Source organism: Pleurodeles waltl, chromosome 10 (genome assembly GCF_031143425.1).
Source record: "Pleurodeles waltl isolate 20211129_DDA chromosome 10, aPleWal1.hap1.20221129, whole genome shotgun sequence".
Classification (NCBI taxonomy): Eukaryota; Metazoa; Chordata; class Amphibia; order Caudata; family Salamandridae; genus Pleurodeles; species Pleurodeles waltl.
The window spans coordinates 423,658,563-423,683,515 of NC_090449.1; the positions used below are offsets into that span (position 1 = coordinate 423,658,563).

A 24,953-nucleotide genomic window follows, 5' to 3' on the forward strand; every position below is an offset into this window, starting at 1 on the left:
CCAGCCCTGGTTGGTTCGCCCACCCGCAGTTGTAATGAGGCTCCTCTCACATCTAAATGAGACAAGAAGGGTTTTAGGTGGCGATGTGGCACTGAACAGGAGAGTGGGAATGGGGATCAGGAGAGCAGCTGAAGGGAGGCTTCAAGTCTTGATGGAGAGAGAAATCAGAAGGGGGAACACTAGCTTAGTTCATTGCAGCTCATCAAGAATATAGATGGTTTAGTGCTTTGTGTGGCTCTCCGTAGTCTCCCTGTGCTTCCTCACTCACATGCACACAATAAATAAATCCTTTGTATTGTATGTTCCTCTTGTGTTTGTGCTTTAGTCTTATGTTCATTGCTGTTTCAGCTTGTCCAGCAGGCTTTGGCCCATGAGCTGCTCTCACAGGATGGGGGGCCAAGCTGTAAGTACTACCTGGCACTGGCTAAGACACATCTGCAGAAAAAGGAGTTTGCTGAGACTGAAGAAGATCTTACTGCAGCGGCCCAGATCAACTACCAGGTGAGAACACAGGAAGCGCACTAAAGACGTTTCCATATCAAGAGAGCTATGTAGAAAATCAGATGTCTGGTCCCTTGTACTTTAAGCCCATACTAGGCCCTTTACCTTGAATCCAGACCCAGAAGTCTGGCTAGCTGTCACTTCAGAGTGGTGGTTCCTCAACTCTGGAATGTGTTTCTGTGGGAATCTGCTCTGCTTCTGTTTATGTTCGATTCTGGAGGCGCTTAAAGATCTTCCTTTTTCACAAGCAGATCACCCGTGCCTTCCCCCTTTTGTTCTTTCGGGTGAACTCTCTTGAAAAATATATAAATACATTTATAATGGACACTGTGATTCATGTGTATCAACCTTGCACCACCTCCACAGGACTCAGCTACGCCACCTCAATCACCTAGATTATTTAGCCTTAAGACCAATTTATCTGAAATGCTTGTGTGTTTACTGTAGGTTTGCCAGTCATTTTTTGTCAATTGGAGCTTAAGATTCTTTCATTCCCTAGGCTTAGCCAGTTGTTGTTTACAGATCTATATGAAATGAGTGTGGGTGTGCTGTAGATGTTATTTGTGTGTTAGTCCATGCCATTCACAAAAATATCCTCCCCTTATCCTCAATTGAGCACATGATACAATTGAAGTGGGCATTAGTGGAACGGCTAAGAAATACTGGCGTTAGTAGCGATTTTAGCACCTCAGACCATATTCTTTCTTACCACTGCAGTTTGTATCAACTGGCTTCCTGCATTTTAATGTGTAGGCATTGTTCACTTTCTTAACTAAACAACCTGTCTTGCTATATACTATATTTAATATTTACTATTAACTCACAAGTGGTATTGATGTCATAATCTAAGCTGGTTCTCATTTCATAATGTGTATCTACATCCTGGAGACAAGAACCTCACTGTTTACCTAACATGAAATATTTTAAATGCCTCTAACTTAATACGTGCCTATAAAGTTGCACCTCTACCTAGAATCCTCCTGCTTTGTTTCTCTCATTTAGTAGGCAATCACCCTGTTCTTACTGTCTCTGAATGGGAGTTTTACACTGTAGCCCTTGTCTGGGCTTGTTCTCTTTTCTGTCAGCAGTTTATTTTTGCTGTGTGTTGCACTCTTTGCAAGCTACCTTTTCCCCTGCCGTTCTTGTGGCCAGGATTTGGCTGGATGTGTATGTAGTATGTAGTGTTGCACCGCCCTTCGCCCAAGGACCACCTTTTTTCTGGAACATGGGCTAGACTTTGGCTTCTCGTTGTTGCCGCTGTTGGGCTTGCAGTTTATTGGATGTGTGATCTTTCTCCATTTCCCTGTGTCATGGCTTTTTGTTCAGTTGTGTGCCATTGCAAGGGTTTTTGGGGGTTGTAGGTTATTTATTTGGTTGTCTGGCCTGCACTTTTCCGACTCTTTGGCTGGGGTTGGTGCATACCTGCACTGTGTGGCATTTGGGTATTTGTGTGTCCCTCCCCCCCCTCTTTGGAGCTGGGGGTGCCACTGCCCATGGGTTCTGTCATGTACTACCTACTGAACTTGGGGTTTGTGGGATGCATGCCTTGTTTTCCCATTTCATTGCCTCTGCTGTGTTATTGTCTCTGTTGGCGTTTTTGGTGCAGTGTGGTGTTGGTCCTGGCTGGTGTTAAGATTGCTCTCCTTGATTGCTGGATGCAGTTTCCCACCCCTACTCTGAGCTATATTTGAGCAACTTCCCCTTATGCTCTCTGCTAAACTTTGGGCAAGAGGTATGCCTGTTGTGTGTGAGGAGTAAGTGCCCCCAAAACAACACGTTGGTTGGGTGCCTCCCATCACACCCCATTTCTCCTTATGTTTGGTGTTTTTTTTCTCAACAATTTTTATTATATTTTCCCTATGCTGGTAGGGTACAGAAAATACTTTGCAATAAAAAAACTCAAAACATTAACCCAAATCAAGAACAGGTAGCCACCCACCCACTGCCCCCACCTTGCTTCAGCCTCCCAGAAGCCCAAAACTATATTGTGCACATCTGATGACCCTGATCACATCATAAGGCACAATCATTTCTGACCTTATCTTCTGTGTGTGCGCACAGGAGCCAGCATTAGACCCCTGTAATCGGCCCATCTCTGACATATTTTGGGATGTTCACAAGGAACACTCATTTTTCGAGCTCCAAAGAGTAATTCAGGTCCTGCTTCCATACATTTAGAGAGGGTGCACTATCCACTTTCCATGCCCGAGCTATGTCTTTTTTGCAGTGGTGAAAACTTGGAGAGGGAAGTCCCACCTATATCTGTTACCCCTAGTCTATTGGAGATGTGTAATAAGATCAATCTTGGGTCTAATGGAATGGTCCAGGAGAGAACCTCACTAAGGTTATTGACATCCCGCCAGAAGTGATCCAGTGTGGGGCACCTCCACACAGGATGTATAAATGTGGCATCTGTTGTCTGACACCAGAGGCATAATGGGGAATCGCAGGGGATGTCTTGTTTAATAGGTCTTGTGAAGGTATTTTAGTTTAATAAGGCAGGGGCGTGCCAAAATGGCTGCCTCCCTGGGTGCCCGTATATTGTTTGTGTGTGTGTGTGTGTGTGTGTGTGTGTGTGTGTGTGTGTCAGGACTGTGCCGTCCGTGATGTCACCAAGGGTTAAGATGCATATAATTTCTCACTTCCCAAACCCCTCTATTTGGATCACCTGTTGTAAGACTATGGAGTGCCATAATGGCTTCAACTCTGTGAGTTTGCCTCACCTACCCATGCGTTGTTGTGTATCTCGCCATGTGTTGACGACTACCTGTTTTGTGGGGGGGAGTTGGTCAATTTTCACATTACTATACAGGTATTTAAGTAGTGGGGTGTTACCCATCACCCACTTCTCAGTTGACTCGCTGGGTCACCATAATGGCAATACCACCATTCATTGATTATCAAAAGTTGTGAAGCTGCAAAATAAGAGTACACTTCAGCAGAGGCTATGCTTCCACTATAGGGGGATTCAAATCAAGTAGCAAGAGCAATATGGGATCCCTCCCCCAGTTCTAAAAGAACCCTGAAAGGATGGGGTTAATCTGACAGAACCAACCACTGGGGATGGCATAGGCATAGTTTTATATCTGATATAGCAATCGAGAAAGGGCCACCATTTTAAAGATAGATGATCGGCCCATCAACGATAAAAGAAAGAGCAACCATGCCCTAATTTCGTCCTGTGCCTGGACCACGTTCACTATTTCTAGCCCATGACCACTCCCTGTTAGGGGATAAGTACACCCCAAGATATTTGAGGCCCTCTCTTGCGACTCATGTCCAGCACCCCCACTAAAGGACCTGTGTACCATTTTAAGTGTAATAAGGCAGATTTGTAAATGTTTTTCTAGAGGGCCAACATTTCACCAAACATTTGCTTAACTTGGAGAATGTGTGGACCCGTAGATTCAGGGTCAGTCATGAAGAATAATATATTGTCTACATACAGTGAGATTCTGTCCGAACACTCTGGGTTCCACTCAAAGCCTCATACTTGAGCATCCATTCTGACGCACACGGCTAAGGGATCAATCACCCGCGCAAATAACAATGGGGGGAGAGAGAGCATCCCTGGCATGTCCACTACTAGATCGGGAAGGTCCCGAATACGTGACATTCAATGTGGATAGCTGCTGTCAGATTGGTGAATAGCAGGCATATGTAGGAAGTACACCTGGACCCGAAGTTCAGTCTCTGTAGTAAGGCGAATAAGTACTCCCAACTCGCAGAGTTGAACGCCTTATCCAAATTGGCTGAAAGAATAGCAGCGGGTTGTCCAAGGCGACATCCGAGTGCCTTCGAGGTTTTGCAGATATTGTGTCATGCAGTGCATCCCGGCATAAAGCCATCCTGCTCAGGGTGCATGAGTTCTGTGATATATGGGAGCAATCTGTTAGCTTGAAGCTTGGCCAAAACTTGGCTTCTAAATTCAGTAGGGAAATCGGGCGATGTGATGTAAGGTCTTCAGGGGGGTGGCCCGGCTTGGGGAAAACTACAATCTCTGCATGTCTCCAATCCGGTGGGAGTGCCGCTGTGTTCACAGAGGCATGGACAGCCTGCAGGATATGCCTCCCCAATTTAGACGTAAATACTTTGAGGAATTCTCCTGGATGCCCATTCGAGCCTGGGGCTGTACCGCCCAGAGGCCAGCCAATGCTGATGAAAACTTAGCCTTGGATAATTGTTTATCAAACTTTGTTCAGGCATCATTTGGCAGCGTCTGTAAGAGCACACATCCACAAAATCTGTGAACTGGGCAAGTGGTTGTGAGTCCTGACTTGTATATGTCACCCAAAAGAACATTACCAAACCTGAGAGGTATATCCCCAGGATCAGTAACCAGGGTGCCTGTTCATCTCTAATCAGTGGGAGGGCTGCTGGTTGATTTGCCGCCTGACAAAGCTGATGTAGTTTACTAGATTTATCACCCCACTGGTATATTCTGCTTTGCTTCGCCCGCCACATAAGCTTGGTCTTGTCTAGGAGGAGCTGCCCATACTGCTGCGCGAGACCTAATTGCTGCTGAGAGATCTCTCCATCCGCCTGACAACTGCGGGCCTTAATGTTACTCATTTGCGTCTCAAGCTCAGTCAGGTGCTGCACTTTGAATCTCTGCTTGCCCTCACAGAAGCTGATGTCTATCCGTGCAGGACCATTTTAAAGGTTTCCCAGGGCGTCATGGCATTTGACAGTGTGCCGGTGTTGACTGCAAACTATTCATCAATGCTGAGCATGAGGGTCATTTTGTATGTAGGATTTTGTAGATTCCATAGCAATAAATGCCATCCGCAGGGGAAGTCCTTTGGGTCCCAGACTAAGCCCCATAATCAGTGGCGGATGGTCTGATAGGCCCGTGCCTGAAGCACCAGATCTGTGACTCTGCGAACTTGCGTGGTGGGGACCAAAAAATAGTCGAGATGGGAGAGATGTACTGCTAAAAGGTGTGTGTAACCAGGTCATGTTGGGTAGTGGGCTCTCCATACATCAGTCAATCCCAGGACCATTGCCGTTACCAATAGTTAAGATCTACCAGGGCCCGGTACCCTATCACACGTGCAGTATCTGTCTATCTGGGAGTCATCATATCATTCCAATCATCTCCCATCACTGCAAGACCATTCTGGAGGTTTCCCCACAAGCATACCACACTGTACACTATGGTCTGTCCTAGGTGGGGGCCACGTATACACAGCATAAAGTGAGGGTTTCACCCTAGAACATGCCTGTCACAACTGTATATCTGCCTAAGTGGTCTGTCCGAGTGCTTGCTGGATTTTGGCTTTCATTTGTGCACCCTGTTGAGCTAGAGGTTTTTGGGATGTGTGCCTGATGGGGTTCTTGGGACTGAGGGTTTGACATGGGTTGTCCCTTGTGACATTCCTTGCTTGGCCATGCCTTTACTTTGTCCTTTGCTGGATAGCCTGGTGCTTGTGAGGTGGAGGGTTTTGGGTCTCAGCTTCCACCCATCCTATGACCTTTTCTGATCCTTTTTTGGTGTAAAGGTTTGTTATGGGAAGTCCCCAGTGCTCCTGGTGTGCCTGGGACTTTGTTGGACCTTCTCTTTGTTATGCGAGTCCTGGTTTGCTACCCCTTTTTGGATTTTCATGTTGCTTATGAATGAATGGTGGGGGTGGGGTGTTGGAGGATAGCTTCACCCTCAGCACTCTTCAATGACTTGGTGTTTGTGAAGAGGGTTCTTGCACTCCTTGTTATATTATGTAACCTTTGATGTGTCTGATGTGGGAGATGTTGGTGGCTATTCCAGACTTCCCGCTCTGTGTTACTCTTGGGATGGACGTCCTCTGGGTGTGGCTCCTTTTGTCTTGATTTGGGGTGCTTAATTTGCACCTCTTCTGTCCCCCAGGCTGATATTTGCTGGGGTGTTCCCATTTTCTGTGTGGGGCTGCTGCCTTCCTGTCTGACGTTTATAACCCTAATTTCTCTTTAGGTGCATTCTGGTGTTTGACATTTCTCTACTTTTTGCTGGGCCAGGCCAGGAGATGGATGGTTGTGTCCTGGTTTGGACAAGTCTGCTACATGTCCATCTGTTTGTGATTCATCTTAATCCCTTTTGGGTCAGGGGCTAGCGGGTCACTTCCCTAGTTTTCCCTATGTAGTTTCTGTTGAGTGGTGGTGGCTCCTCCTGGTTGCTTCAATTCCAGTAAAATGGTATATGAACTCCTTGCTTGAGACCAGCCAACTGCCTTTTTTGTGGTTGAGTCATGGTCTGCCCTGGTGCCTCTATCGACTCTCATTTTAGTGGTTCTGTGTACCTTCTTGATCCTGTTTACTGTTTGGGTTGGGTGCCTATACCCCTTTGGTCTCCTTTGATTGTACTTCCTGCACTTCTTCAAAGATGCCAAGTTTCCCAGGTCCATGCGTGAGGTGCTACTCCAGCCCAGGTTTTCTCCTTTAAATTCTGGGAAGTGAGGTCAGGTTTTTTAATGAGATAAACAAGACTACAAGTCTCAGAATTCCAATAAGAATCCTGGACTAGAGCAACACATCACGCATGGACCTGGAAAACTTGGCAGGGCTGCTTCTTGGACTCAGGGCTTTTGGCATGCTGACCTCTGTGCCTCAGTGCTGCTTCCTGAACCTCTGTCCCAATTTGTTAAATTTAATCGGATGGCACAATCAAAGTTTTATTAAGTGGGTCCTACCCCTTTCCCTTTTGTTCTGGTATGGGGGCTAAAAGCATGAGGACTGATGTGCTTGAGGACTAGACATTCTCAGGGTGGGACACTTCTATCCTGTTGAAAGTGATCTGGGCTATTCCTGGTGAGGTATTTGGCTATTTGTTCCCCCAGACTAATTTTTGCTATGGGTTGTTCTGCATTGTTTTTTATGTTTTAATTTAAAGTAGCCTTTTCAAACAGCATTCAAAGAAAAAAAAATATCAGCTCAAAATAATAATTTGTGCCTTGCATATGTATCCATCACCAGTTTTCATTCCATGCAGGTGAATATTGGGAACAGGTTAAATTTTTTGGGTGTTTGTTTTACATGATCAACAACCTACAATCACAGTTGTTCTGTTATTTGATGCATAGCCATCTCAGTACAGCAGTCTATTGGGTCTGTTCTGCCTGTCTAGGTTGTCAATAAAGTATTTGCCTACTTGGGCCTAATTTGTTTCAGGATCTATCTGCAGTATCGTAGTGTGCATCTCTGAGTCAGCATTATATGTAGCTGAGTTTCAAGCATTCTGAATTGTTGATTTTTTTTTTGAGTGTCCTTGACTTGTACATGTTCAAACTTTCTGAGGCTGTGTGTTGGTGATCCTATTTGGGCCTCTGGCTACTTCCTTTGCACCTCCTTCATTGCATCCTTGCCCCACTATTTGTTGCATTGCAGGGAAGAGGACTTTGGGGTTGTTGGCAAAGAATGGCTCTCAGTTGTATGATTAATGCCTTCTCTCCTTCCTTGCTATTTGAAGGACTGAGACTGTATGTCCTTACCCTTGGGTGATGGATGCTTGTGTGTTGGATGCTTTGCACTTCTATTGTCTTGTTTCATACAGGGCTTGGGGTTTTGTTAAGTCTTGCTTTTGCCTGCCTAACTCGTTATTGCTTGTTGCCCCTTTTAACATTGCTGTTTGCCAATAGGTGCTTGTGGGTACTGCGAGCTATCCGGGCAGTGTCTTCATGTTGGGGGGGGGGGGAAGTTTCAGCTCCTGCAGTATTCATCAACTCACTTTTTGTGTTGAGTGAGTGAGGTTCTGGCTCTCAGGTTGCTACATGGAATCAGTGCAATTGTGGCATATATGGATAACAGATGTGTGCTGTGATTGGAATGTTGATGCCCTCTGTGTTGGTCCTACCCATCACACAGGAGGTTGGGCACGTGACATGATAGCTCCTACTATGCATAACCAAAGGCTGTGTACAGCAGCAATTGCTTACAAAACGTGTTGATAAGAGGAGAATGTAATAACTTGAGAGCTACAAGAAGCATATCATCAACAGCCACCCCCCCTCACACACACAGATTCACTGAAAAAAGTGTGCTGTGTGTCAGTTATGGTTCTGCCTCATAGGATCTTCACTGATAGTCATAAACTTTAGAACATTAGATTCATTTGCTGCTGTGTACATGGATTATAAAAGTATGTTTAAAAAATATCAGACATTCACTGGAAAAAAAACAGATAAAGGGTAATTATGGTTATGAAATCAAATGTAAAAACTGTTGGTTACTTATGAAAACTATAGCTCACGCTGTGTGTTGCTCTCAACCTCACGCATGACATCCCCGATGCCATCTCAAACAACATAATTGATGACATCGTCGATAAGGTCACATATGGCTGTCAGTTACAGATCCTTGTTACGTCTGTCTTTGGAACCTTGGCCCCAATCATGATTGGAAGGAATGCTTGTCGTGGGCCAAGATGAACAAAAAGGCAATCCTTGAGGCAAAGCCCGCCTTTGCCGAGTGAAGGAAGTCAAAGACCTGCTCCAGATCGAAGTCGAGGGTGTGCCGATCCTTGTCGAAGTCAAAAGCATGAGCACGCTCTCTTTCTCAAGGCTACTTTCATAACCGGTCTTTGTTGAAGTCAGGTAAGTCAAAATGGAGCCACGAAAAGGTAAAAAATCCAAACATGGATCATCTGCTCTCGCCTCTTGCACCCTTTAGAGTTGCATGACATGCCTAGCATCTCCTGGCCGCAAAGCCAATCTCACCCAGCAGAGTCAGCTTCAATGCTGATTCTGTGAGAAATCTCTTCTGATTGAGTAGCGACACCGGAACAGCTCCAACAGCTTAAATTAGATATAGACAGCCTCTTTGGTGCCACACCGGATCCCACTGTAGTGCTTTCAGGCCCTATAGATCTAAGAGGGCCTCCAGCTGGTTTACCATCAGTGGATTTCTCCTCAACGCCAGCTCTGCCCTTGTACCTCATTCCAAGACCAGTTCCATCTTTAGCTCCAGTCTCATTGATTCTGGGTCCAATTACACCTATTGCTCCATTAATGGTGCTGGTTGCAGTGTCACAAGTGTTAACATAAACAATGCCGTTTGAGGACCAGATTGTTTACTCAGTTTCTGAGACACATTCCACAGCCTAGATCTAAACTCTTGGCCCAATCCGAATCAGATTATTCACGAGAGGAGTTTATTTTTGATGAAGAGTACCATCCATTTGAACAAGAGGATGTTTTTGTAGGTCTTCAGAATGCCAGAGGTCTGGATGCCTCGCCAGACAGTGGCCTTTCTTCCCCAAATGTTTGATAGCTACTGAGGGAACTTAATCATTTGCCACAGTTATCAGAAGGGTACCCAAGACCCTTGACTTTCTTACCCACACAGGTGGTTAAAACAACACTTCTGATGGAGGTTCTAACCCCAGGGCAATCTTCACAAAAACCTTTATTGTCCTTCAATGAGGACCTAATTGATATACTAGGGGGACCTACACAAAACCGGGGCCTTGCCTTCCTGTTAATAGGCAGGTGGCAAGATGGCACAGACCAGCTTCTGGAGAGGCAGATGTTTTACTACAATACCCCACTTCAGAGAGTCTTGTAGTACAGACATGTACGAGCCGTACAAGCCGGGAGGCTTTTCTTACCACTCCTCCAGATATGGAGTCAGAGACAATGGAGGTTTTTGCACATATACTTTTTTTAACCAGTTTTCCTCTCAGATCAATAAACACATTGTAAGGAAATGCCTCCTTGGCGTGGTTATCCCCTGACCTTTTGCCTTTGCTGATGCTCATTTTTGATTGAAAGTGTGCTGGGACCCTGCTAACCAGGCCCCAGCACCAGTGTTCTTTCCCTAAACTGTACCTTTGCTTCCACAATTGGCACAGCCCTGGCACTCAGAAAAGTCCCTTGTAACTGGTACCAAGGGCCCTGATGCCAGGGAAGGTCTCTAAGGGCTGCAGCATGTCTTATACCACGCTGGGGCCCCCTACTCAGCACATGCACACTGCCTCACAACTTGTGTGTGCTGGAGGGGAGAAAAAGACTAAGTCAATATGGCACTCCCTCAGGGTGCCATGCCAACGTCACACTGCCTGTGGCATAGGTAAGTCACCCATCTAGCAGGCCTTACTGCCCTAAGGCAGGGTGCACTATACCACAGGTGAGCGAATATGTGCATGAATACTATGCCCCTACAGTGTCTAAGCAAAACCTTAGACATTGTAAGTGCAGGGTAGCCATAAGAGTATATGGTCTGGGAGTCTGTCAAACACGAACTCCACAGTTCCATAATGGCTACACTGAAATCTGGGAAGTTTGGTATCAAACTTCTCAGCGCAATAAATGCACACTGATGCCAGGATTAGGGATGTGCCCCCCTCCCCTAAGGGAGGAGGCACAAAGAGGGTGTAGCCACTCTCCAGGACAGTAGCCATTGGCTACTGCCCTCCCAGACCTAAGCACATCCCTCAATCTAGTATTTAGGAGCACCCCAGAACCCCAGACAACGGACGACAACAACTGCTTTGGCCCCAGCCCTACTGGCCTGTCTCCTAAGTCAAAAACCTGCAACCAGCGACACATCCAACAGGGACCAGTGACCTCTGAAGCCTCAGAGGACTGCCCTGACCCTCCAGGACCAAAAAACTCCCATGAGCAGCGGCTCTGCTCAAAAACAGCTACATCTTTGCAACAAAGAATCAAGTTCCAAAGAACTCACTCTTTCCGCCGGAAGCGTGAGACTTCACACTCTGCACCCAACGCCCCTGGCTCGAGATCCAGAGAACAAACACCACAGGGAGGACTCCCCGGCGACTGCGACCCCGTGAGTAGCCCGAGACGACCCCCCTGGAACCCCACAGCGACGCCTGCAGAGAGAATCTAGAGGCTCCCCCTGACCGCGACTGCCTATAAGAAGGGACCTGACACCTGGACCAAGCACTGCACCCGCAGCCCCCAGGACCTGAAGGAACCTCAGTGCAAGAGTGACCCCCAGGCGACCCTCTGCCTAGCCCAGGTGGTAGCTGTCCCGAGAACCCCCTGTGCCTGCCTGCACCAATAGAGTGACCCCCGGGTCCCTCAATTTTTTCCTATCTAAAACCCGATGCCTGCTTTGCACACTGCACCTGCCCGTCCTGTGCCTCTGAGGGTGTGTTTTGTGTGCCTACTTGTGTCCCCCCCCAGTGCTCTACAAAACCTCCCTGGTCTGCCCCCCGAGGATGTGGGTACTTACCTGCTGGCAGACTGGAACCGGAGCACCCCTGTTCTCCATAGGCGCTAATGTGTTTTGGGCACCTCTTTCACCTCTGCACCTGACCAGCCCTGAGCTGCTGGTGTGGTAACTTTGGTTTTGCCTTGATCCCCCAATGGTGGGATGCCTATGCCCAGGATCTGAGACTTGTAAGTGTCTTACTTACCTCGCAATCTAACCTTTACTTACCTCCCCCAGGAACCGTTGATTTTTGCACTGTGTCCCCTTTTAAAATAGCTTATTGCCATTTTAACAAAAACTGTATATGTTATTGCTCATATTCAAAGTTCCTAACTTACCTGTGTGGAGTACCTTGCATTTTATGTATTTACTTCAAATCTTGAACTTGTGGTTATTAAAATTAAAATAAACTAAGAAAATATATTTTTCTATATAAAAACCTATTGGCCTGGAGTAAGTCTTTGAGTGTGTGTTCCTCATTTATTGCCTGTGTGTGTACAACAAATGCTTAACACTACTCTCTGATAAGCCTACTGCTCGACCACACTACCACAAAATAGAGCATTAGAATTATCTAATTTTGCCACTATCTTACCTCTAAGGGGAACCCTTGGACTCTGTGCACACTATTTCTTACTTTGAAATAGTACATACAGAGCCAACCTCCTACACACATTATGGGGGTCATTACAACCCTGGCGGTCAAAGACCGCCAGGGTTGTTTTGGCGGATTTCACCACCAGCAGGCTGGTGGTGAAATCCTTTGTATTACGACCGTGGCGGAAGCGCCGTGGTCGCAACGCCGGAACCGGCAGTTTCCCGCCACTTTGCTCCCGGCGGGAGTAATCCTCCAGGGCAGCGCTGCTTGCAGCGCTTCCCAGGAAATTAAGAGTCCCCCTCCCGCCAGCCTTTTCATGGCGGTTTGCACCGCCATGAAGAGGCTGGCAAAAAGGGGAGTCGCAGGGCAACTGAGGGCCCCTGCACTGCCCATGCCATTGGCATGGGCAGTGCAGGGGCCCCCTGCCACGGCCCGTGCAGCTTTTCACTGTATGCTATCCATTTGGAGCCGGCTCCTGTGTTGCGGCCGAGATCCCCACCGGCCCAGCGGGGATCTCCTGATGGCTGCGGCTGGACTGCGGCCGCCCGGCGGTCAGACCTTGGCGGGCGGCTTCAGCCACCCACCAAGGTCATAATGAGGGCCTATGCCTCCGTGGGAGATACTTACACATCTTATGGGGCAAAGTAGCTGATGTCCTACTTGTGGCCTCTGATAAAGTCTTCCAAATCCTACAGTGCTTGATTTTGGATGGAAAGGATGCTGCAACATTTTCAGCAATGTCAAGTTTGGACATTACTGACTATCTAGGGAGAGAAGTTGCAACAGTGTGGTGCTTAGGTGCTGAGCCTGGATTTGGTCCATAGGATTCTCCATTGATATCCAGTAGTCACTTATGGACATGCATTTGGACAGATATAGAAAGCAAATTCAGCCCTGAAAGGTTCCCGGAGAATACGGCCACTGTCCACTCTTTGGGTTTAGCTCCATCAGTTAAGCAGCTTCTCCAACAATTGCACCTTTTCAAGACTTTGAAAGAAGTGATCTGCAAAGACAAAGACAGTATTCATCTCAGCAACAACAGACCTCTCAATCCCTTGGGGGATGAGGTTGACGAACTAGCAAACATCTTTCAGGTTCCCAAGGTCACAATTCTTCCCAAGTGCCATTTTAGCCCCCAGCCCTCCTCACCTTTCTGCATCCACAGCGAAACCCATTTAATTTAATCTTAGCAACCCCATGATCGACACTGGTTGGAGGTCGGATCTCCTTTTACCTGCCTGGATGGAGTACAATAACCTCGGATCAATGGGTGCTCCAGATCGTGGAACAAGGTTACTCCCTACTCTTCCTTTCTATTGTCCAGACATACCACCCACACCACAGCATATCCCGGAGGATCACTGTCTATACTGCAAGGAGAAGTTCTAACTGTCTTGACTAACAAAGCAATGGAGAGGGTGCTGGGGTCAGAAATCTGACCTGGGAGTTACTTCCATTACTTTCTGATACTGAAGAAGGACAGAGACTTTTAGTCCATCCCAGGTATTTGCCATATGATCTTCTTACTAAGGAAAAACAAGTATAAGATGCTCGTTCTGGACCAAGGGCCTGTTTAGATATTGGGGGAGGGGTTACACCATCACAGTGGTGACAGATATCCTGTCCGCCAAAATCTAAATCCCATTATATCCATTGGGATTTAAATCGGGCGGATGGGATATCCATCACCATTGTGGCGGACTAACCCCTCCCCCAATATCTATGTCACACCCCAAGTTCTATTTGCTCTTGATCAGGCAGACTAGATGGTAGAGCTGGACTTATGCGATGCATATTTCCACATTCCTGCCCTGCAGTCTCACAGGCTTTACCTGTGAATTCAGGTCACTGAACAGCATTTTCAATTCATTGTGCTCCCTTTAGCCTAGCCATTGCACTTAGGGTGTTCACAAAGTTGATGGTGGTGGTCACAGATCATCTGTGGAAGTTGGGATTACCAGTTGCCCCATACGCTGATGACTAGCTACTGAAGGTGGACTCGCCCCTAAGCAGTCCTGAACCACTTTCAGACTACTTCCAACCTGTTGACGTCATTGGGCTTTTCCATCTACATGCCAAAGTCACACCTGACTCCTTCATAACAACTTCCCTTCATCTGAACCATCTTCGATATGGTGCGGTTTTGTGCCTTCCCTTTGCAGCCTGGGTATCAGAGGGGTTGGCTCTAGGACTTCTTGGCCTCTGGGCCTCCTACATCCTACGTTTGGATCACACAGGAGACACTTGCAGGCATTACAGTCGAATCTGGAGTCCCAGTGGACTCAGCACTTAGGAAATCTGTTGGATTCCATCCAAGTGTCAAAGGAGACTGAGAACAACTTACAATGGGCTGCTCAACTGCAATGGAACCATTGTCAGACCCCTCACCCTACCCTAACCAGAAGTAACAGTTATGAATGATGCCTGGTTATTGGGTTGGAGAGGTCATCTAGAAGAGGTGGAGATCAGAGGACTTTGGTTTCTGGCAGAAGCTTGCTTCCATATCACTTTCTTAAAGTTACATATGATTTGCTTGGCAATGAAAGCGTTCCTTCCAACAATCAAAGGGCAACTGGTGCAGCTTCTCACAGACAGCACAACCACCAAGTGGCACTGCAACAAACAAGGCAGAGTAGTGTCATGGATCCTTTACCAGGAGGTTATATGCCTTGGGAAGTGGCTAAATGCTCAGAACATTTCCCCCTGATTGCCCAACTCCTGACAGGATCTCTAAACACAAGGGCAACCAAACTCAGTCAACAGTGCCCTAGCGGATCATGAATGGTGGTTACACTCTGAGATGGCACAAGGCATCTTCTAGCAATAGGTAGACCCCTGGCTCAATCTATTTGCATCCACAAAGAATGTGCAAAGTCCAAGCTTTTGCATGTTGGATTTCTTTTGCCTATATTGGGTCTCAGGATGCTGGTACACCTTTCCACCTCCACCTCCACCTCTACCTCTACTGCCCAGGGTGCTTAAGAAAATCAAGAGAGACCGGGCTCAACTCATTGTAGGATCTCCTGTTGCAACAGCAGGGCTAGTTATTGCACCGAGCCTGCACAACCTACACCTCTGTGTGTGGAGATTGAGAAGAAACAGTTGATGACATTCAAGCTTCCTCCTAAGGTAGTTGGTGTTATTCAGACAGCCAGGTACCCTTCAACAAGGTATATCTATGCAAGATGCTGAGAGGAGTTTTTTGGATGGTGTTCTTCTCCTCACATCCAGCTATGGGCCTGATTTAGAGTTTGTTGTAGCGGGTTAATCCGTCACAAACGTGGCAGATATACTGTCTGCGTATTATAATCCCATAATAGTTTATGGAGATTATAATACGGCGAGCAGGATATTCGTAACTTTGTGTTGGAGTAACCTGTCTGCCAAACTCTAAATCGGTCCCTTTAACTGATATTTTGTTATTTTATCACCTACCAAGCAAGGCTTTGTTGTGCGCACAGTGAAGGGTTACTTATCAGCAATTTTGTCCTTTTTACGTTTACAATATTATCCATTCCTCTTTAAATCACCTGTTGTGATGTGTCTTTCAAAGTGGCTGACTCATATGTTCCCACCTACTCATTTTATAATGCTTCCATGGAATTTATATCTTGTTTTGACTTATTTGGTGTGCATGCTTTTTGAGCATATTCACAATTGTTTGTAACATCTACGCACATTTAAAAAGGTGATCCTCATCACTATAACATCTCCCAGATGAGTGACAGGCTTCACGTCTTGCCTTATGTTCCACCATTTGTTATCTTTTTTCCCGGACAAATTATCTCTTCAAACAAAAGCAGCATTCCATGTAGAACAACACATCACTTTGCCAAAATGTTATGCACCACCTCATCCATCAAAGAAGGAGGAACAGCGGCATCCTGCCAAACCTAATAGGACCTTCAATTTTTCCATCAAGAGGAATATGGAATTTCAACAGAATGAACAACTGTTTGTCGGTTTTGCTGTGAGAAATGAACCATCTCTAGTTAGAATGTCTTGTGTGTTAGGATCTGCTATGGGCTACCCAAAAAGCAGCTCCCAGAAGGTTTGTGTGCTCCCTCCACTAGAGCAAAATCAGCTTTCATGTCACTAGTGCACGGTGTGCCAGTCTTGGATAACTGTCAGGCTGCCACGTGAGCATCCCGCCATACATTCCCTAAACATTACTGCCTGGACAGCCTGATCCAGTGGGATGGGCGTTTCGTCTGATCTGTAGTGCCAGATTTCCTGGTCTGAGTCATTTCACAAACCCACCACTTGGGAGGTACTGCTTTGGTATCTATTCAAAATGGTAGGAATCTGCTGTTATAAATATCTATCTGAAAAGTTATTTACCTTTTGTACCTTTTTTACCTTTTGTAATGCCTTTTCTGCTAAAGACTCTGTCTAACCCTAGATTCCTCACCTGCTCTCACTTCTCTCATTTCTGTAGAATGGTCTCATTCAGTCCAGTCTTAATTAGATTCCAACTCAAAAAGTTCTGCACACTGTTTCATATCGTTTTTTTTGGGATCCAAATCTCTTGGCGTGGACGGAGTTCAGAAAGAAACTTACACCAGTGTGAGCAGGTGGTGTATATATGCTGTTCCCTAAGTCACATTTGTGCGGGACAGATCAGCATAAGGTAGAACAATGCTATCTTGTGGTGCGTGAAGAAATTGCTGTGCCAAAGGTTTCCAGATCGGCTGACGCTAGGGGATATTCAAAAGGTAAGTAATTTGTGGTTAACTAGAGTCTGTACAAGGAAAGGCCTTACTGAAGGTAGGTAACTTGTTCTTTTTGAGTAGGTATTTTGAGCAAGCAGTAACTCTCTATTCTTAGATAGCTATTTTGAATGTAAGTCCCTCAAAACCTGTTGCTTCTGATGCTGTGTGCAAGCAGATGAAATGTAGTTATTGGTTACAGGCATCAAATCAATCTTACTGGTCTATAGGGGGAGAACACGGTTTAGATATCAGTGTGCTCACCCAAGGGTTCAGTGAGAACTACACAAGTACCAAGAAAGAATACCCTTAGCAAATGTCTGATTACTCTGCCTTGAAAAATCTTGTCCAGTCCTAGTATTTGTTTGTGCGGGGTCTACATCTACACAGTGTTACAGGTGCACGTCAAGTCAGAGAAGCATCTTGGGATTACTGAAAGAGATTTACTTGTCAAAGACTCTACAAGTTTATGACCCAATTTCTAGGCTTGCAGGTCAACTTGAAGCAAGAGAAATATAAGCAATCTGTTGCAAAGCCAATGAGTCTTGCCTTTTGGACCTTTTGGCTTTGACAGTACTGATTTCTGATGCTATGCAGCAGCGGCAACAAGCATTTTTGCCAGCCAAAGAGAATAAAGGTGAAAGAAGAGGCCACTGCTTAGTCATTTTGTAGGTATGTGCATGTGTCACCACGTGCATGTTTCTACAAAATGACAAGGGTGCTATTTGTTTTTATTTGCCACTCCAAAGTGAATTAATGAATAAAACAATGTAATTTCACTGGTGTGAAACTTCTTTTTGAAGGGTAGAATGGACAGCAATGATTTGCTGACTGACACTCCAAAAAATAAATGTTTAAAAAAAGGACCGCAGGGGTGCAGTACATTGACGGATGAGAGGAGAGGAGAAGTAATGGGGAGTGTGTGTGGGTGGAGGGAAAACCTGGGCTAGAGAGAGGTGTTGGGAGGTGAAGGGAGGGTATGTGAGAAAGTGTGTGTGTGGTTCTTGCACTGTTGCTGCACATGCTGTACCTTTGTTGTGTGTGTGAGGGAAGCCAAGGTGCTACTTGAGGCCTTAGAATTCAGCAGGCATCTGAGCATACCCCTGTCACTATGGGAAATTTCACTGAGTGGGACAGTAATAGAGGGAAATGCTTGAATTAGACTGAACGACTGGCATTCTGGCCATAGTAAATATCAGTGCACAAGATTAATTCAAGCATTTCCCACGTTGTATCTGTGTTCTACTAAAGAGACCTTTTTTGCTGTACAAAAGCCCCAAATTTTTAATTGTCAGTATATTCTCACCGTGTCCTCTGTTCCACGATACCCTCTCTTACTTCACATCTTTCCTCTCTTTTATCTTTTTTTAACTTGCTGACCCTTGTTTTCGTTGTATCTGGGCCTGGGAGGAGTTTGCAGTGTTCCACTAGGCGAAACTCTGTGAAGTGACCCAAAAAGTCTGCCATGCTACTCCAAGTTACACAAGCTGTGGAGTGTATTAGGTCACGCCGTTCATGCTGACTTTTAGCACCAGGTGTTCGTCCTGGCACCACACGCAGCACAAGAAGGCGCTGTATCTTTTCTGCCACTCGAGTAAATTTTGTACTCGAGTGGCAACTTCCTCAACGCAAACTGAAGATTTCTCAACGCAAGCAGTAGTGACCATCCGCGACCCCCCACGTTAAAAAATCTCACTAGGAGGTGGTGATTTTCCTTGCTCGCCAAATTAACGTTGGTGAGAGCAAACAAGGAAAAAACTCTGCTCCTAGTTGTGTCTTGATTTTTCTAAACTTCCCCTCTCTGTCATTCCACAGCGAATTTTCTGTAACAAGTTGCTTTCAGGGCTTAGGCTTAAGATCCCTCTTCTCATGCAGATACAGTTCTTATATATTAACTTCCTTTTATTTACATCCCTGTTCACAAAGCCTCATAGTGACATGACACTCTTTCTTCCTCTGTCTGTTAACTTGTACTTGCCTCCTTCACCTAATTTTCTAGACCCTGTGCCCAACCTGCTGTGGCTAACTTCAGATTCTTCTCTTCCAATCCAGAACCCTGATGTCTGGGCCATGACTGGGCACCTGCATTTCCTGCGGGGCAACAAGACTGAGGCCAAGGCCTGCTATGAGCGAACACTCAGCTTTGTGACGGACGCAAGCGAAACTCACCCAGTCTTCTTGCGCCTGGGATCCATCTACCTGCAGGAAGGGGAAGTAAGTAGTGTCCCTCTCTGTTGAATGCCTTGCTCACTGTGCCATAGGACTCAAGCTATACCCTATTGACGAAGCCCAAAATGGCTAAAATCAGTCTGGGGTTTCTTAACTTCCTGTTTTGAGGGGGCCTGGCCTGGCAATTCAATCTGTACTGTTCCTATTGGAGAAGGAGTACAGCTGATTTGCACATGGCTGCTTCCTGTTTTAGGTGTTATAATGGACAAATGGACAAAAAATGAGGGACAAGATTGTGGCCCAGAGTGATTACCAGTGCCTGAGACTAATTCAAGCTATCTGTGTATCACTTTATGTTTTTTGAAAGCCATGGAAGATCTGTTTTAGGCTTGTCTCTGATATTTCCTTATCAGGCCTGTCAGGACGAAACACTTTAGCTGCTAAAGTAATGCATGTACAACTCAAGTGTCTCTTCAAAAGCATATTCACATAGCTGTAAGAGATAGTAGTCCAAGGGTGCTAATTGGTGTTAATTCTTGCCTTGCAAATGCCATACCTGACATGGATAGATTGAATTGTATGCCATTTGAATTGGACTTCTGCAAGAAACTGGGTGGTTGGATGACTGGGGTGTGAGCACTGGACAAGCAGCAACAACATTCGTTGTCCGGGTGAGGCACAAGCCAACCCTAAATTAACCTGTGCTCTACCCTCTGATAGCTTGGCACAGAGCAGTCAGGCTTAACTTAAAGACAATGTGTAAAGTATTTGTGCAACGCTTCAAGCAGTAATAAGATGAAAACACCACACAAAAATGATGTCACACCAGATTAGAAAAATACAGTATTTGTTAATAAATAAAATGACCAAAACTACAAAAATCATATCAGTAGAACTGGAAATATGTAATTTCAAAGATTTTAGTGAAAATGGAGACAAAAAGCACAAATCGCCAACTGTTGATGTATTGTCGCCCAAGACCAGGACAAAGTTACAAGTACAGGTCGACCTCAATGGAGCGTGGCACACCACAGGGACCCATTTAGGCCCACTGAACAGAGCACCTCAAATTCTGGTTTGTGGAACATTGCAAGGATCCGCGTCGAAGATGCACCGCACAGCCAAAGCGATGCGTTGGTTCCGAGTTGCATTGAGTCTGTGGTGTGAAGTCCTGCGCTGTCATTGAGGATCCCATCGATGAGAGCTTGCGATGCAAAGTCCGGCATCAAGGATGTGTGGCACAGTCAGGGCGATGCGTTGGGTCTGAGGAGCTGTGAGTTTGCGATGTGGAGTTTAACATAGTCATTGAGGCTGCCGTCAATGAGGGATGTGAGAGTCTGTGCCTAGAACGCATCACGGCACTGAGGATCTGATGAGGCTGTGGAGGCAATGCGGGTCTTTATGACGGGTCCAAACCATGCAGAAGCGGAGATGCAGCAGTTCTGCTCGGGTTGCACTGCACAGCAGAGGAGATGCATGTTTTTTCTGAATCCACAGAGACTGGCAGAGCACAGTCAGCTGACTTGCAAGTGTCTAGGACTGGGATGGCACCACTTGGCAGGGTAGACTCACAGGTGGCAGAGTCCAGGTGAAGGATTGTTGGATGCTTGTTGTGTCCCTGAAGCCTCAGATCCAGAGACCAGCAAACTAGCCCTTGGAGTCACTTTGGGGTTCTGGGTTCAAGAGTTGCAGGTCAAGTCCTGCTCACCCAAGCAAGATGGCAGCAGGCAGTAGGTCAGCACAGCAGGGCAACAGTCCTTCAGAGCAGCAGAGTAGGTGTCCCTTCAGCAGTACAGCAGTCTTTCTTCCTGGCAGGGTATCACAGGTCCAGAAGTGTACTGAAAGGTTGATGTCTGATGTCCACTAGTTATACCATTTTGTGCCTTTGAAGTGGGGAGACGCTTCCAGAGGCAGGCCTTTGAAGTGCACCTACCTTACTGGCCCTGGCTCCAGACTAACTACAGGAAGAATGCATCCCTGTGTGTGGAGGCAGGACACAGCCCATTGAAGTGTGAGTGGGGCTAGACCCAGCTCCTCCTTTCCACCTTACCAGTGACGGCTCATCTAGGCACACCTAAGCTCCCTATTGTGTGTGGCTGTTTATGTGGTATACACAAAGGCTCACTGTCAAATACACCCAGTCATTTGACCCAGATACAGGCTGCAGGCACCACATGGCTAGGGCAGGAAAATGCCAACTTTCTACCAGTGGCATTTTCAAATTGTAATTTAAAATCTGACTTCACAATAAGTTAGGACTTTTCATTATAATTATAAAGACATCAAACATGAACTGATCACCTGTTCCTATTCGGAAATTGCAGCTTATTAACTGTAATAAGGTAACTCCAATGTTATCCTGTGGGAGAGGTAGGCCTCGCAGTATTGAAAAACAACGTTTTTTTTCCTGCCAGGACATGTAAAACGTTTAAAATACATTGTACCCTGGCCTCTGGCCTGCCCTTGGTCTGCACCAGGGGTGTGCTATATTTATTAAAGAGGAAGGTTTGGGTGTGGCAAATGGTCTATTTTAGCAGTTCAAAATGGCAGTTTAAAACTGCACACGCAGATGCAATGGGAGACCTGAGGTGCTAAAAATGCTACTTAGGAGGGTAGCACAATCAGTGGTTCAGGCCCACTAGTAGCATTTAATTCACAGCCCTTGGGCACAGGTAGTGCCACTTTACTAGGTAATATTAAGTAAATTAAATATGCCAATTGGGAATAAGCCAATTCTACCATGTTTTAAGGAAAGAGCACAAAAACGTTAGCACTGGGTAAAAGTGATAGAGTGTTCAGATTCCTCAAAGCTAAGAAGACGGATTCAGAAAACAAGAGGGTAAAGGCAAAACGTTTTGGGATGACCCTGCAGAAAAGGCCAAGTCCAACAACTCTCTATTCCTATTTGTAACAGTGGTGTGGTCAAGGCTCTGGCTTCTGATCTCAACTTTTAGGAAAGACTAACCTAGTAAACTGCAGTGCATGTTAGGGGCTACCTCTCCATGTTGCATAGCATCTTAAGTCACACTTCATTGTATCCTATGGACACTGTTAATCATTTTGTACAGCTTCTTATAATTATACTGGGTTAAAATCACTTATCAAGCTCTTTATTCCCCTGAGGGTCTCATGACAGTAGTGAAGCTTTTGAAGAAGGGCATTTAAGTAGGAAATAGAAGAGATTTAAGTTTTCTCCTAAAAGACAGAAGAGAGTGAGTCAGCCTTACTTCCAGAAGCAGCTGGTTCCAAAATGTAGGCGGCAGGACCAAAAACAGCTTTTAAGGGATTTCTTCAACCTAGGTATATAAAGTAGATTGGAGGAGGGCAGATCTACCAGTCGTATATGGGATCAAACTGGGTTTAAGAAAGTCCAAAGCGTGGCGGAATAAACATTTATTAACAGTATTAGGTCATTCAGAAAGCACTCTGTTGTGAATAGGAAGCCAGTATAATTTGAGGAGAGATGTAGCTTTCGAAAATTGAAGAGCTTGCAGAATATAGTGGTATGGGTATTAATCCACAAAAATATCTCTTAGAGATGTCGACACATGAAAATTTACAGCATCCTAGGGACACTGACCCACAACAGTGTACTTTGGGGATACTAACCTGCCACAGTGTACCTTATCCAACAAATAGTAACCTGCCCCCCTGCACAGCCTCAATGGGCACTAACCCACCACACTGTACGCACCTTAAAGACATTGCCTAGTTGTCTAGCCACTAAATTTTAATAGCACACTATACAGAGTTGTAGGAAAGTAGCCTCTTTCTAGCTTGGTTACCCCCACTTTTAGCCTGTTTGACAGTGCATTTGACTGTATTTATGGGGATCCTGCTAACCAGGACCCCAGTGACTGTGCTCTCGCCTTTTAATTTGGTTGCTGGTACGTTTTATCCCCACAATTGGCATACTGGTCCCCCCATGTAAGTCCCTAGTATATGGTACCTGGGTACCCAGCGCATTGGGGTTCCAGGGGATCCCTAAGGGCTGCAGCAGTTATTCTGCCACCCATAGGGAGACCATGCAAAGGGTTCTGCATGCCTGCCATTGCAGTCTACTTGAACTTGGTGCATGCACCCGCTTTTACTACAGGTCACTGTAAGTCATGTAAGTCACCCCTATGGTAGGCCCTCTCAGCTCAGAGGGCAGGCTGCAGGTACCTGTGTGTGAGGGCACCCCTGCACTAACAATGGTGCCCCCACGAGCTCCAGACCCATTTTAAGGGCCCAGCTAATGCCACCCCTCAGACAGGTTTCTGTCCTCCTACTGCTTGATCTGATGAAGCCCAGGAAGGCAGAGCAACAGATTTCCTTTGGGAGAGGGAGGTAACACTCTTTCCCTTTGGAAATAGGAGTCACTTGCTTGGGAGGGGTAGCCTCCCCAAGCAACTGGTTTGCTCTGAAATGAACATTTGGTGACCTCCATGCATAAACCAGTCCACACCGATTCAGGAACCCCTAGTCCCTGCTTGGCGCGAAACTGGACAATGGAAAGGGAAGGGACCACTCCCCTGTCCATCACCACCCCAGGGGTAGTGCCCAGAGCTCCTTCAGAGGGTCCCTGGATTCTGCCATCTTGATTCCAAGGGGGCAGGGTACTCTGGGAGCATCTGACTGGCCAGGCAGGTGTTGTCAGATCCCCTTCCTGATAGGTGCTTACCTGGTTAGATGACCAATCCCCCTTTCAGAGCTATTTAGGGTCTCTCTCTTAGGTGGGTCCTCAGATTCGGCTTGCAAGATTCCAGCAGGACTCCTCTGCAACCTCTGCTTTGACTTCTGGCCTCCAGAACTGCAACTGGACCCTCCAGGAGCCTACAAGCTGCAGATCCACGATGAAGACTCTTCCCCAACATTGTATCCAGAATTCCTGCAACTTTGCAAACTTTCCTCGGCCGTGCATCCACAGAAGACTGCGACTCTTCAGCCTGCACAAGAAGAAGAAGAAATCTCCCTTGGGGTGAAGGCCTCACTCCCCTGCATCCGCAGGTACCTGGCTTCATCGATGACTGGCTGTGTGGATCTCCCCTCATCCCGGGTGGCGTGGATCCTGCAACACCGGTGGTGGTGGTCCGGAGGGGTCCCCTTGCTTCTCTCTACTAGCTGTTGCACTTTGGTGGTGGTAAGTCCTTTCCACTCCACACAAGACAGCACCCCCGGGCACTGCTTCCTTTGCAGCTGCCAAGGCTTGTTTGCTTCACCTCCAAGGGGAACTTCAGGCAACGAGTATCTCCAGCCACCAGTACTCCCTTCTGCAACTCAAGGGCCTCTGCGTCATCCTCCGACGACGTGGGAGCAACTTCTGTGGTGATGCATGGTCTGCTTCAGCGACTTCTGTGTCCCTGTCCTGTGGGTGCTGCCTTTGCTCCTGTGGGCCTTCAGCGACACCAAGGGTCCCCTGTGACTACTCCTCTTGGGTAGACTCCTCCTGGACCTTGCTGGTCCCCAGAAGCACCTCTTTTCTTCCAACCGCGAATTTGCCTTTTCCAAGGCTTGTTGGTGGAAATCCTTTACCGACACCTATCTGCAATCCAGCTTTCAGCATGGGACACGTCTTGCACACATCAGGGACTCTTCTCCAGCTTCGTCTACCAACTCCAAAAGGTACCTCTTGGTGGGTAATATCTCCCACTCCCCCTCGACTCCACAGACACTTCTGGACTTCGTCCCCTCTCTCCACAGGTCTCCATTTTCGGTAATCCATTGCTGGTTCCTTGCAGGCTTCTCTGGGTGTCTTATTTTTCTTTTTTCATCCTTTGGGGTCGTTTGGGGGATATCCTGCATTCCCGGTCACTGGGGGTACTGCATTACTTACCTGTGTGGTTTCCTAGTGC

General features: G+C 46.6%; 1 protein-coding gene across 3 annotated transcripts in view; it reads left to right on the forward strand.

The window, feature by feature from the left end:
- CFAP70 (cilia and flagella associated protein 70) overlaps positions 1 to 24,953 on the forward strand; it is a 947,035-nt gene that overhangs the window by 727,965 nt on the left and 194,117 nt on the right. For all 3 annotated transcript variants that reach the window (XM_069210675.1, XM_069210677.1, XM_069210678.1), the window contains 2 exons: positions 349 to 501; positions 19,003 to 19,164. In XM_069210675.1, the coding sequence (XP_069066776.1) occupies positions 349 to 501; positions 19,003 to 19,164 (315 nt within the window). The remainder of the gene's footprint in view (positions 1 to 348; positions 502 to 19,002; positions 19,165 to 24,953) is intronic.